Source organism: Geotrypetes seraphini, chromosome 12 (assembly GCF_902459505.1).
Source record: "Geotrypetes seraphini chromosome 12, aGeoSer1.1, whole genome shotgun sequence".
Lineage (NCBI taxonomy): Eukaryota > Metazoa > Chordata > Amphibia > Gymnophiona > Dermophiidae > Geotrypetes > Geotrypetes seraphini.
In genome coordinates this window covers 120794248-120806038 of record NC_047095.1, presented here as the reverse complement: position 1 = coordinate 120806038, position 11791 = coordinate 120794248, and the positions used below count along the sequence as shown (strand labels likewise).

General features: G+C 47.5%; 1 protein-coding gene across 1 annotated transcript in view; it reads left to right on the top strand.

Moving 5' to 3' along the window:
* The window catches only part of NOTCH4 (notch receptor 4), a 72113-nt gene that overhangs the window by 57855 nt on the left and 2467 nt on the right, over positions 1–11791 (top strand). The window contains exons 26-33 of the mRNA XM_033915954.1: positions 1504–1902; positions 2442–2614; positions 4911–5127; positions 5618–5708; positions 8522–8663; positions 8939–9240; positions 10378–10525; positions 11187–11284. Of these exons, the coding sequence (XP_033771845.1) occupies positions 1504–1902; positions 2442–2614; positions 4911–5127; positions 5618–5708; positions 8522–8663; positions 8939–9240; positions 10378–10525; positions 11187–11284 (1570 nt within the window). The remainder of the gene's footprint in view (positions 1–1503; positions 1903–2441; positions 2615–4910; positions 5128–5617; positions 5709–8521; positions 8664–8938; positions 9241–10377; positions 10526–11186; positions 11285–11791) is intronic.

Here is an 11791-nt window from a genome sequence, read left to right as displayed (position 1 = left end):
GGAAGAAAACTAGCAGTCGCTGCGGCGACGGGGACAAGGCCATTCACCGCCCGTGGGGCGGTGAATGGTCTTGTCCCCCGCAGTGAGGCATGAAGGATCGCGCGGTCCCCGCAGCTCACACCCGCCCGCCCAATTGATTCCAGTGTCCAGCCAGCTCTCTCCCCTCTCCTCACCCCAGTCCGCAGATCCTCCTCCTCGGCGACCCGCACGCTACCAGAGAGCCGCGCATACCCGCCGCTGCTCAGCCTCGATCTTCTGCTCTGACGCAACCGGAAACAGGAAGTTGCAGCAGAGCAGAAGATCGAACACTGAGCAGCCGCACGTGTGCGGCTCCCTGGGAAAGCGCGCAGGTTGCCGAAAAAGAAAACCCACAAACCAAGGTGAGGAGAAGGGAGAGAGCCGGCCAAACACCAGGATCGACCGGGCAGGCAGGTAGTGGCCGCGGGGACCGTGCGATCGCTAGTGTTCCCGGCTCAAATTGGAAGGAGGGAGTGAAAGGAAAAAGGCTTATATGGATGCAGCGGGGACGGTGACGGGGCGGTGAATGGGATGGCAGTGGCGGTGACGGGGCGGTGAAAGGGATGGCGGTGACGGTGACGGGGCAGTGAAGGGATCGGCGGTGACGGAGCGGTGAATGGGATGGCAGTGGCGGTGACGGGGCGGTGAAAGGGATGGCGGTGACGGTGACGGGGCAGTGAAGGGATCGGCGGTGACGGGGCGGTGCAGAGGATGGTGGGCCGGTGACGGGGACAGATTTTTTCCCCGTGTCATTCTCTATTGTCCTTCTTAGCTATATCTGGGCCAGAACCCCAAGCTCTGCCCGGTACTGTGCTTAGATTCCATCTACTGAATTCTCCGTCAAAGCTCATTCCAGGGGATGAATGTTAAGGGGGTAGTGGTTCTGTGAATGCCTAAATTGGAAGGGTGGGAAGTTGTGTTTGGGGTGGGGAGGATGGAGTAGAAGTTTGCTGTTTGCTCTTGTCTTCAACGTGGTTACAGGAACTCTCAGGAGAGTGTTACTCAGTATTGGGAGAGCGTGGCGCGATGGTTAAAGCTACAGCAGGGGTAGGGAACTCCGGTCCTCGAGAGCCGTATTCCAGTCGGGTTTTCAGGATTTCCCCAATCAATATGCATTGAAAGCAGTACATGCAAATAGATCTCATGCATATTCATTGCGGAAATCCTGAAAACCCGACTGGAATACAGCTCTCGAGGACCGGAGTTCCCTACCCCTGAGCTACAGTCTCAGCACCCTGGGGTTGTGGGTTCAAACTCACGCTGCTCCTAGTGACCTTGAGCAAGTCACTTAATCCCCCCATTTCCCCAGGTGCATTAGATAGATTGTGAGCCCACCGGGATAGACAAGGAAAATGCTTGAGTACCTGAGCTTCCTTGGGAGAATAGTATAGAAAATTGAATGAATAGATAAAATATTGACAGGAAGTATCTCTCCCCCACCTCACCTGTTCTCCCTTTTTGTATCTGTCCTTCTCCCGCCTTAAGCCCCTTCTATAACCAGTACTGCCAGGATCACTTTGGGAATGGACACTGCGAGGGCGGCTGCAACTCCGTGGAGTGCGGATGGGACGGTGGAGATTGCATTGGGGAGACCTCGGGCCCCAGGGTGACGCTGCTCCTGCTGGTTCTGCTGCGCCCGGCATCTCTGCGCCATGACATCACTACGCTGCTACGAGGCCTCGCCGTGACTCTTCGCTCAGCGGTACGGATGAAGCAGGATGCGGCCGGTGAGATGATTTTCCTCTGCTCTTCCTGTGGGGACCTGGAGAACAGGACGGCACTGCAGAGATGGGAAGCGGAGCCGAGGCCCAGAGAGGACCTGAAGAGGTCACCGAGTGCAACCACGGGCAGCGAAGGGTTACAGGACAGCGGTCAAACTGAGCGGTGAGGAATGGCTGCTATTTACTTTTTGCCCTCCAGGAGTTTCCCAAGGCTTCCCATTCGGTTTTGAACAAGAATCCACTGCTTACCGCCTTTTAACCTTACTCCCTCATGCTGCTTTCACCAGGGATTTAATCCCACGCTGCCACTCGCCTCACTCCTTCCCTGCGCTGCTTTCGTCAAGGAGTCCTCATTTCCAAACATCACACTTTCTCCTTTTTTTGTTGTTTGCTTTCATGAGCAGACCTTCTGTGTTTCATAAAATAACTTCTCTTGAGCTCCATTGCACCTTCTTTCTTCCTTATCGCACGGCTGAGCAGATTGCGGCCTGCTATAAAGATGCTTTTGGTGCTGCTGGTTTTCAGCCTCCTGACATCACTGTGAGAGCAGCGCCAAGTTCTCCGTACTAGGCTGCCCGTGCCTTCTCCAGATCTCCCTCTTCCAGGCATCCAAACCGAATGTCAGTGGAAAGGAATCCTTTACTGTGATACTAGTGGTGGGGGTTGAGGGGATTGATAATGTCTCTCCCTCCCAAATCACAGCTTTGTCGTGTTTCTGGATGTGGACACCAGCCTCTGTGTAGACCTGAACCCACCCTGTTTGAAGTCAGCGGAGCACATGGTGCGATTCCTGGCGGCACTGGCGGCAGCCAACACCTTGGAAAAGCTCCTCCCCTTCCCGCTGGTGGCGGCAAAAGAAGAGCACAACAAAATAGGTATGAAACTTTTATAGATGGGCTCTATACAAATATTGATGCATCCCTTGTCAAGCTGTATGTTTTAACGCATCTTTAAATGAAGAAGAGGCTAAGATGATCTTTGCATAGTACAAAGTTATGCATTAAAATTTGCAGACTGTCCTGTTTAACTACTAATGATTTGCTGATGTTACCAATATAATATAGAAACATGATGTCAGATAAAGGCCCAATGGCCCATCCAGTCTGCCCATCCGCAGCATCCACTATCACCTCCTCTCCCTATAGGCTAAGGCTCTTAACATTTGCATCTCCTCTTCCTATAGGCTAAGACTCTTTACACCTGCATTGTGAGGTCATAGAGCTTTATGGTTACAGAAACATTGTAACCATGTCAGATAAAGGCCAAATGGCCCATCCAGTCTGCCCATCCACAGCATCCACTATCTCCTCCTCTCCTTAAGAGATCCCACGTGCTTTTTCCATGCTTTCTTGATATGATAGAGGTCTATATAAAACTGAGTAGAACAAGTAGAAAGTGAATCACTTGTTTACTCTTTCCAAAAATACTAGGACTACGGGGTGCAATGAAGCTACTAAGTAGCTGGAGAAAATATTTTTTCACTCAATGTGTAATTAAACTCTGGTATTCATTGCCAGAGAATGTAGTGAAAGTGATTAGCTTAGAAGTGTTTAAAAAGGTTTGGATAATTTCCTAAAAGAGAAGTTCTATTAAGATGGATGTGGAGGTATCCACTGCTTATTCCTAAGCAACATAAAATCTATTTTACTCTTTGGGATCTTGTCAGGTACTTGTGACTTGATGGACCTTTGGTCTGTCCCAGTATAGCAACTCTTATATGATCCAATTATAGGACAATCGAGCCATTGTGACATCACTGACATAGTTGGATCTTAGGCATTGGTGGAATGAGGCATTATGACATCACAATCTCAGCTCTGGATTGTTGCTACTCTTTGGGTTTCAGACTTCGGTTGGTCACTGCTGATGGACCTTCGTTCTGTCCCAATATGGCAACTCTTATATTTTTATGTCTTATGTTCTTATGAAAGGAAGCATTGAAAGGGAGGGGGCATAGGATGAAGGTGAAAGGGGATAGACTCAGGAGTAACCTCAGGAAATAGTTCTTCATGGAAAGATAGTGAATCTGTGGAACAGCCTCCAAGTTATATGAATTTAAGAAAGTTTGGGACAAGTAGGATCTCTAAGGAAGAGGAAGGCATAGATAGTAGATTGCATGCATGGTCAGACTGGATAGGCCATATGGTCTTTACCTGCCTTGATATTTTTCTGTGTTTCTATGCTGATTGTGTGATTGGTTTGAGAATTTACTGCTGTAAATTTGAGGATAATATGCACTCCTTTGCTTGGGGAATTGGGTGAACCCTCTCCACATTGATCAACCCTTGCTGGGATATTGATGGCTTAGGTTTGGGTCTATGATTTTTCAAAATAGCAGCAATCTCTTGCGGAGTTAACAAGTTTAGAATGACACAATTATATACAGACCTACCCCCAGGAGAATGGCCACATCTTAGAACTGATGCATACAGATTTCTGATTGATATTAATCTTTCCTCTGGGAAAGATTCCCATTGGACTGCCAGGCCTGAAAGAGTTATGGCTTTCTGCTATTTGGTTTTCTTCTTTTAGTAAACCTAAAATACAGTTATCTGTTGAAACTAATTCCCCATGAGAACAAGGCATAGGGCAAGCAGCAGGAATTCCATCAAACACAGAGAAAATCAGAGAGAATGCACTGTATTTGCAGCTTAAGGAATTTCAGACCTAGACTCTGCTTGAAAGGAAATGTCCCCGAGCTTAAAATTACAGAGCAAGGACTGGGAATAAGAAAATAGTCTTTTGTTGTTGTTGTTCTTGCATTAGGCAAAATGTCAGTTTGAGTTGAAAATTTAACAAGTGCATTATTCAGCATTGCCATAGGGTGGCAGCATCACTCCATAGACAATGGGCTGCTGAGCGCCCAGGGCAGTACGCCACCTCCCCCCCCCTTACTGAGCACTGTCTGCAGAGTGACTAAGCAGTGGAATATAAAATGGGGCATAATCCCTAAGATCCCAGCCCTAGTTTCAAAAGAAGCAGAAGGAAACGGCCAGGTTAAAACAAATTGTAAAACTTTCTGTTTTTCGGGTTATTCATGCTGTGATCCCTTGTTCAGCACGGAATGCTGGCAGTGGACATGACACAGACCCCCTCCTCTCCCTATTGATTTTTTTTTTTTTGCATTTTTGTCAGGGGGTCCCTAATGATTTTGTTGTCCTCTTCTCACAGACCCCTCCACCTCAGCCCAGCCGCCCTGGAAGCTAATTTCGAGCTCTGTTGCCGTGGGCTTGGCGGTGATTCTGGGGATATTAATTGGGGTTCATCTGAGCCGCCGACGCAAGCGGGAGCACGGCGCCCTCTGGTTTCCTGCTGGCTTCACCCGACATAGAGACCCCAATGACCGACGGAGGAGGGAGCCTGTGGGGGAGGACGCCATCGGACTGAAGTGAGTGCACTGGAGATAAGACGTTGCCTGCTAGTTGAAGCAAGGGCCTGTGAACTAGGGGAGCGAGGGCTCAATTCTTGATTTCCCAGCTAAGGCAACTTGCATCACTTTCCCTTCAACTGCCTCAGCTACCCACTTAGATGGTAAACTCTGATGTGTGGACATCTTGTATCTAAATCTTTATCATAAATATGCAGTGCTATAAAAATAATTATTAAGTTAGGGGGTGTGGTGCGCATGTGCTCCTTCCATAGTTAGATCTCATCCCACCATTTCCTACAGCTTTACTCCAAAACTTATGCTCTTGAAGCAGTCTTAGAGTGCCACCTGCTGGGAGAGGCTGATTTTTCAGGAGCTGTGAACTTCCCCAGCATTGTTTCAGCTTTCTCTTTAGCACCCCCTGCTGGAAGAGGCTAGGGCTGCAACAGATGAGAACTCCCTTGCATTAATCTTTTCTGCCAGTCAATCCTGTTTCTAATTTTCTCCTCAGGCCGCTGAAACAGGACACAGATTGCGAAGAGGAGTCTGATATTTATTCCAGCCCTGAGGATGATGGGCCACCAGTCCCCAGAAAGATGAAGGTGAGAAGATATTCTCTACCAAGTGAGAGCCTGCATTCCTTCTCAGATAAGGCAGCTTCTTGTGTTGGGGCTGGAGTCCCTTCCCTTACCTGTCGGGGGGCCTAGAATTCCTATTCTAGTAACCGATCTTGATGCTTCTGCTGGGGTCCCTGAATCCTCGTTGCAGGAACCCCTAAGATCTCTGCCCTGACTAGTTAATGCTGCTACTACTTGGGACCCTGTGTCCTTCTCATCGGTAGTCTCTGCCTTTTAGGGGTTAAATATTCGGAGAGATTAATCCAACCAGAACTAACTTCTGGCCAGATCAGTTGCTTGTTTAGGGCTAATTTTTTGTGCCACTTAACCAGTTCGTGTCGCTGAAAATGTGAGGTCGGGGTATGTGTCAAAATAGACTAGTCTGAGGGTGTTCAGTGGGCGGAGCCAGCACTTGGTCAGTTCAGTGTCAATATTCTGCATGTACCGGATATACTCGACTAGAAGCCCTTCCGAATATAAACCGAGGTAACCCTTTTCCCCCCGAAAGGGGAAAAAGGTTAACTTGAATATAAACCGAACTCGAGTCGGTTCATAGACAACCCTGCGAAAGACAAAGGCGCGCGCCGACAACTGAGCGCAAGACGGAGGTGCGCGCCGAAGAAAATTACAGTTTTTAGGGGCTCCGACGGGGGTTTTTTGTTGGAGAGCCCCCCCAGTTTACTTAATAGAGATCGCGCCGGCGTTGTGGGGGGTTTGGGGGGTTGTAACCCTCCACATTTTACTGTAAACTTAACTTTTTCCCTAAAAACAGGGAAAAAGCCCCCACGCCCCCCACAACGCCCCCATAACGTGGCGCGATCTCTATTAAGTAAAGTGGGGGGTTCCCCCCCCACGCAGCCGTAAAAACAGTAATTTTCTGCGGCGCGCACCTCCACACTGCGCTCAATTGTCTGCGTGCGCCTTTGTCCCAGCGCGCTTTTGACCTGACACCTTAGTGGTTAGAGCTGCTGCCTCAGCACCCTGAGGTTGCGAGTTCAATCCCAACATGCTCCTTGTGGACTTTGAGCAAGTCACTTAATCCATCCATCGCCCTAGGTACCACAGTTAAAACTGTGAGCTTGCCAGGACCAATTGTAACCACTCTGGGTGAATCTCTTCCTGAAAAGGTGGTAAATATAGCAACCACTGTGGTAACTCGTGTCAACCATCGTGAGTAGCGAGACCGCACAGGGTAGGGAGCATAGGAGGATTGCTCTTGCCTTGGCTCACCATTGGAGCAGCAGGGCTTAAGGTAGGCCCAGGGAGAGGCCTGCGATGGGTCTGAGAGGGGAAAGACTCAAATATAAACAGACGCCTTTAGTTAAATTAAATTAATTTTTATTGATCATGACAGGAGTTGCCATCCAACATATTACTAATAACTGGAAAGACCACAGTAGACTTAATTTTAATTTCTGGTGGAACTCGTTGTGTCACCTTTATAGAATGGAAATTATAAAAATTTTATAAAAATATGGGAGCCATAAACCTATTTTTGTCATGATTAAATGCCATTTTTCTATTAATTATACACCACTTAGTGTTGGGAGGGGGAGGGTTTCTATTGGAGGGTTTATGATCTTACAATTAATAATGGGCTTAGAGCAGGGGTCTCCTTGAGGGCCGCAATCCAGTCGGGTTTTCAGGATTTCCCCAATGAATATGCATGAGATCTATGTGCATGCACTGCTTTCAATGCCTATTCATTGGGGAAATCCTGAAAACCCCACTGGATTGCGGCCCTCGAGGAAGGACTTTGAGATCCCTGGCTTAGAGGGAGGGTGGGGGGAGGGTTGCTTTTATGTTTATAAAGTATACTGATAAGATGTTCAAGTGGTCTATTTAATATTGTTATTATGAATTTTGTACACTTGATGAAAGCTTAAAAATGAATAAAGAATTAAAAAATAAAAAAACAAGACGCCTTTTTTGGGGGGCTCAAAATTCTAAATTTATATTTGAGTTTATACAGTAACTGGCCAAAGTGACTACGTAAATTGGACCACAAAAAAAGGTCAATCTTATCTTTATGTGGTGTGCTGTAGTCTGTTTAGTGCTGATTATCGCGCTTAACTAGCTCTGGTTTAGCCGGCTCCATAAACCCAGAAATTCAGTGCTGGAGCCTGGATAAGAACATAAGAATAGCCTTACAGGTCAGACCAATGGACCTTCTAGCCCGTATCCTGTCTTCACTAGTACCTGGCAAAAACCCAAATAGTAGCAATGTTCCAAAATCCCCAAAAGAGTAGCAACATTCCAAGCGGAATCCCCAGATAATAGAAACATTTCATGCTACCGATGCAGGGCGAGCAGTGGCTCTCCCCGTTATCTGTCTTTTCCTCCAGGAGCTGCCCAAACCTTTCTTAAAACCAGCTACGTTAACTGCTCTTACCACAAGCTCTTGACAGTGTGTTCCAGACCCACCATTGAATTTCCAGGCACAGTGCAGGTGATCGAGGCAGACAGCGTGCCAGACTTTAAGAATAAATGGGATACCCATGTGGGATCCCTACGAGGGTCAAGATAAGGAAATTGGGTCATTAGGGCATAGACAGGGGGTGGGTAAGCAGAGTGGGCAGACTTGATGGGCTGTAGCCCTTTTCTGCCGTCATCTTCTATGTTTCTATGCCAGTGATGATCAGCAAAACGCCGAGTGCCGGCAGCTAAATATTGACTCCTTTTATTTATTCCCGTCCTTCCTTCCTTCGGTGGGACTGACTCTCTCCTGGCCTGAGGTGAACTGTGACAGGATGTCTGAGGTTAAAATTCATGTTCTGCTACCTTCTATGTCCCCACAGCTGGAAGAGGGTTCATCTGTCCTGGACCGTAGACGTTGGACCCAGAAACATATCAAAGCTGGTGTCCGTATCCCAGAATCCCCTGTTATCACTCCTCCTCAGGAGGAATTGGAGTGCCGTGACATTGATGCGAGAGGTCCAGGTATGCAAAATCACTAGTTGCCCCCACTCCCATGGACTTTTCTATGAATTACAGACCTTCTGGCACACAATACCTTCCTAGAGAAGCAGAAAAGAAATGCAAGGTGTATAGAAGGGAACGATGGACTTTAGACCTGTACTTTTGTAATCCAGAGCCTTAGTTCAAATTCAGATAACTTTATTCACCTGACAATTTTGTACATGTTGCCAAAGTTAAGATACGTATTTAGTAGTTAAGAGCACAAAGGCTGTGTTTAATTTTTTTTCTTCTGGCAGATGGGGTTACGCCTCTCATGTCGGCAGTCTGCGCCGGGGCTGGCCTGGAGGCCAGTGAAGGAGAAGAGACCGTGCTGGAGGGTTCAGCCACAGCGATCGCCGATCTGATCACGCAGGGTGCCAGCCTGAATGCTCAGAAGGACTCCACGGGGGAGACAGCCCTGCATCTTGCCGCTCGATTCTCCCGGGCGGATGCGGCGAAGAGCATGCTGGATGCCGGCGCCAACACCAACTTGCAGGATAAGCTGGGCCGCACCCCTTTGCACACCGCCATCGCTGCCGACGCCCTGGGCGTGTTCCAGGTACCACAAAGCAGACTCTATGTAGCTAAGTGATGAAGAATAAAGAGCAGAAAATTAAAAGGCATGAGATTAGAGGTGTTTGGTGATGGAGAGATGGGTTTTGGCCAGAGAATGGAAGTAGGAGTGATAGTTGGATTGTGGATAGACAGATGGAGAAAGAAACAGATGACAAGAATGAATGGAAAAAGACAGGTAAACTAATAGAGAGATGCATTAGATGAAAAGCTGGAACGTGGTTGGGTGGAAATGGACGAGTAGGAAGAGACCAGTGATAAGTGGATGGGGAAGATGGAATGAGGTAATGGATATCTATTGAATATCGCATTGAGTATAAGATCTTGACAGTCATACACCGTGTACTTTTTGGGGAAGCGCCACAATACTTGATCCAGGCCCTGAAAAAATATGTTCCAACCCATACATTGCATTCACAATCGTCAATGAAACCGTCACTCGAATGTGTCCGGGTTGTCCATTATAAAAAGACCTGGATGTCAGCTATTTCTTCAGCTGGCACGAAATTGTGGAATGCATTGAATGGACCTTTAGGATTATGTTCTAACTTTGTGCCATTAAAAAAAAAAACTATTTCAAAGCCTTCTATGATCTAGGATCATTTTATTTGCTGAATTAAATTTTTTTACTGAATTTGTATTTTAGTATGTTTTTTTCTGTAGGTCCTATTTTCTGTACGTTCATTTGTAATCCAAATAGAAATTTTTTAAATAAGTAAATAATAAATATAGACGGTGAAGAGAGAGGGATTTAATCAGAAATGCAGAGGACAAAGGGATAGCTCATGGATGGACAGGAAAGATAAATGGCTGGCTTTATTCCCAGCACCTTGGTAACACAGATGTAAGACTGTATGGAGAAAGAGGTCACTGACAGCATGAGGAAGAACATTGATGGGTGATTGTGTCTCCTTTTCTAGTTTGATCTAAACATGATGGGCTGAGCTTGTTGCCATGCAAGGTGAATCTTTTTGAGGCGAAACAGTATTTGTAGAATGACATCCTCTAATCTAGTGTTGGTTCAAGACATCTTGCTGAGATGAAACATGATGAATCGGGGTTGACTGAAAGATAGTTGATGTAGCTAAGCCTGGAACCTCTTTTTTTTTTTTTTTTGTTACAGATCCTCATCAGGTGTCGCCAGACAGATGTGGATGCCCAGATGCAGGATGGCTCCACACCGCTTATCCTCGCCACCCGCCTAGCGGTGGAGAATATGGTGGAGGAGCTGATAAACTGTGGCGCAGAGGTTAATGCCGCCGATGGACGGGGTACGCACTTCCCTCCGCTCTCCAATCAATTGGAGATGTGAAAATAGTGCTGTCTCTCTCACAGAAGCCACTGGGGGGGGGGGGCATGGGACAAAATGACATCTGGGCAGGGACCACAAAATACTGGAGAGCTCTGATTGGAGTGTGTTGTCGCAGGTTGATGACATCAGTTTGTTGTCTTGCTTGCAAAAAGAATGATGATGCCATTGGCATGGGACAATGTGCTATGAGGGCCATAAGAGGCAGGAAAGAACCAAGAGGTGAACAATGCCCTTCAAGAAAGGGGGACAAGGAGTTGATCCTATGAGAATACTAACCCACAAGGGGATGAGGGTGGTTATGTGAGTCACCTGAGGGTCAGGCTCTGAGGAATAGCCAAGGGAATAGAAGTACCTTGGGTGCCTAGTGAGGGAAGGTGGTCCAGCAAATTGAGGGAGATTAAGGAATCGCCTAAAGGCATAAATGGTAGGTTATGTGTGATAACTACAGATGGAAGGCTGGTTGGTGGAGAGAGGTTAGGGGGGGATCAACTCTTGCCCTAAGTCACCATAGTAACACTTTTGGGGTCAAGAGCCTGTAGTGATTTTTACCGTGGTCCTATGCATGGTTGGTTTGGTTTGAGGCCTCCAATGACTAAGCGCTTTCCATCTTCTCCCCATAGGTAAATCCGCTCTGCACTGGGCTGCAGCTGTAAACAACATTAGAGCAGTTCACGCTCTCTTACGGAACGGCGCCAACAAGGACTTGCAGGATGGGAGGGTGAGTATTGTAGGAGGAAATCTGAAGTATACACATAGCACTGTTACCCTTCTCCCTCCAAATCCGCAGTTTCAGTATCCGTGAATTCGATTATTTGTGATTTTTAATTTTTTTTTTTTTAAAAAAAAAGCTAATTCCGTACGTTCCCCGCCTCCCTCCCGTCATCCCAGACCTCTAGCAGGCTTTCGGGGCAGGAGAAATCTTCCTACGCTCCTTCCCTATGCAGATCACTGATAGAAAATGGCTGCCGTGAGTTCCCGTCGTAGTCTCGAGAGACTACGGGAACTCACGGCAGCCATTTGCTATGAGTGATCTGCACGGGGCAGGAGCGTAGGAAGATCGCTCCTGCCCTGAAAGTCCCCTAGACCACCAGGTAAGGTTTTGGATGCCGGGAGGGAGGCGGGAAGGTCCGGAATGAGACGGGGTGGATCAGAACCGGCCGAAAACTTATTCATGATTTTTCACACTTCATGGTCCGGCTCTGCACCCAACCCCCGCGAATACCGA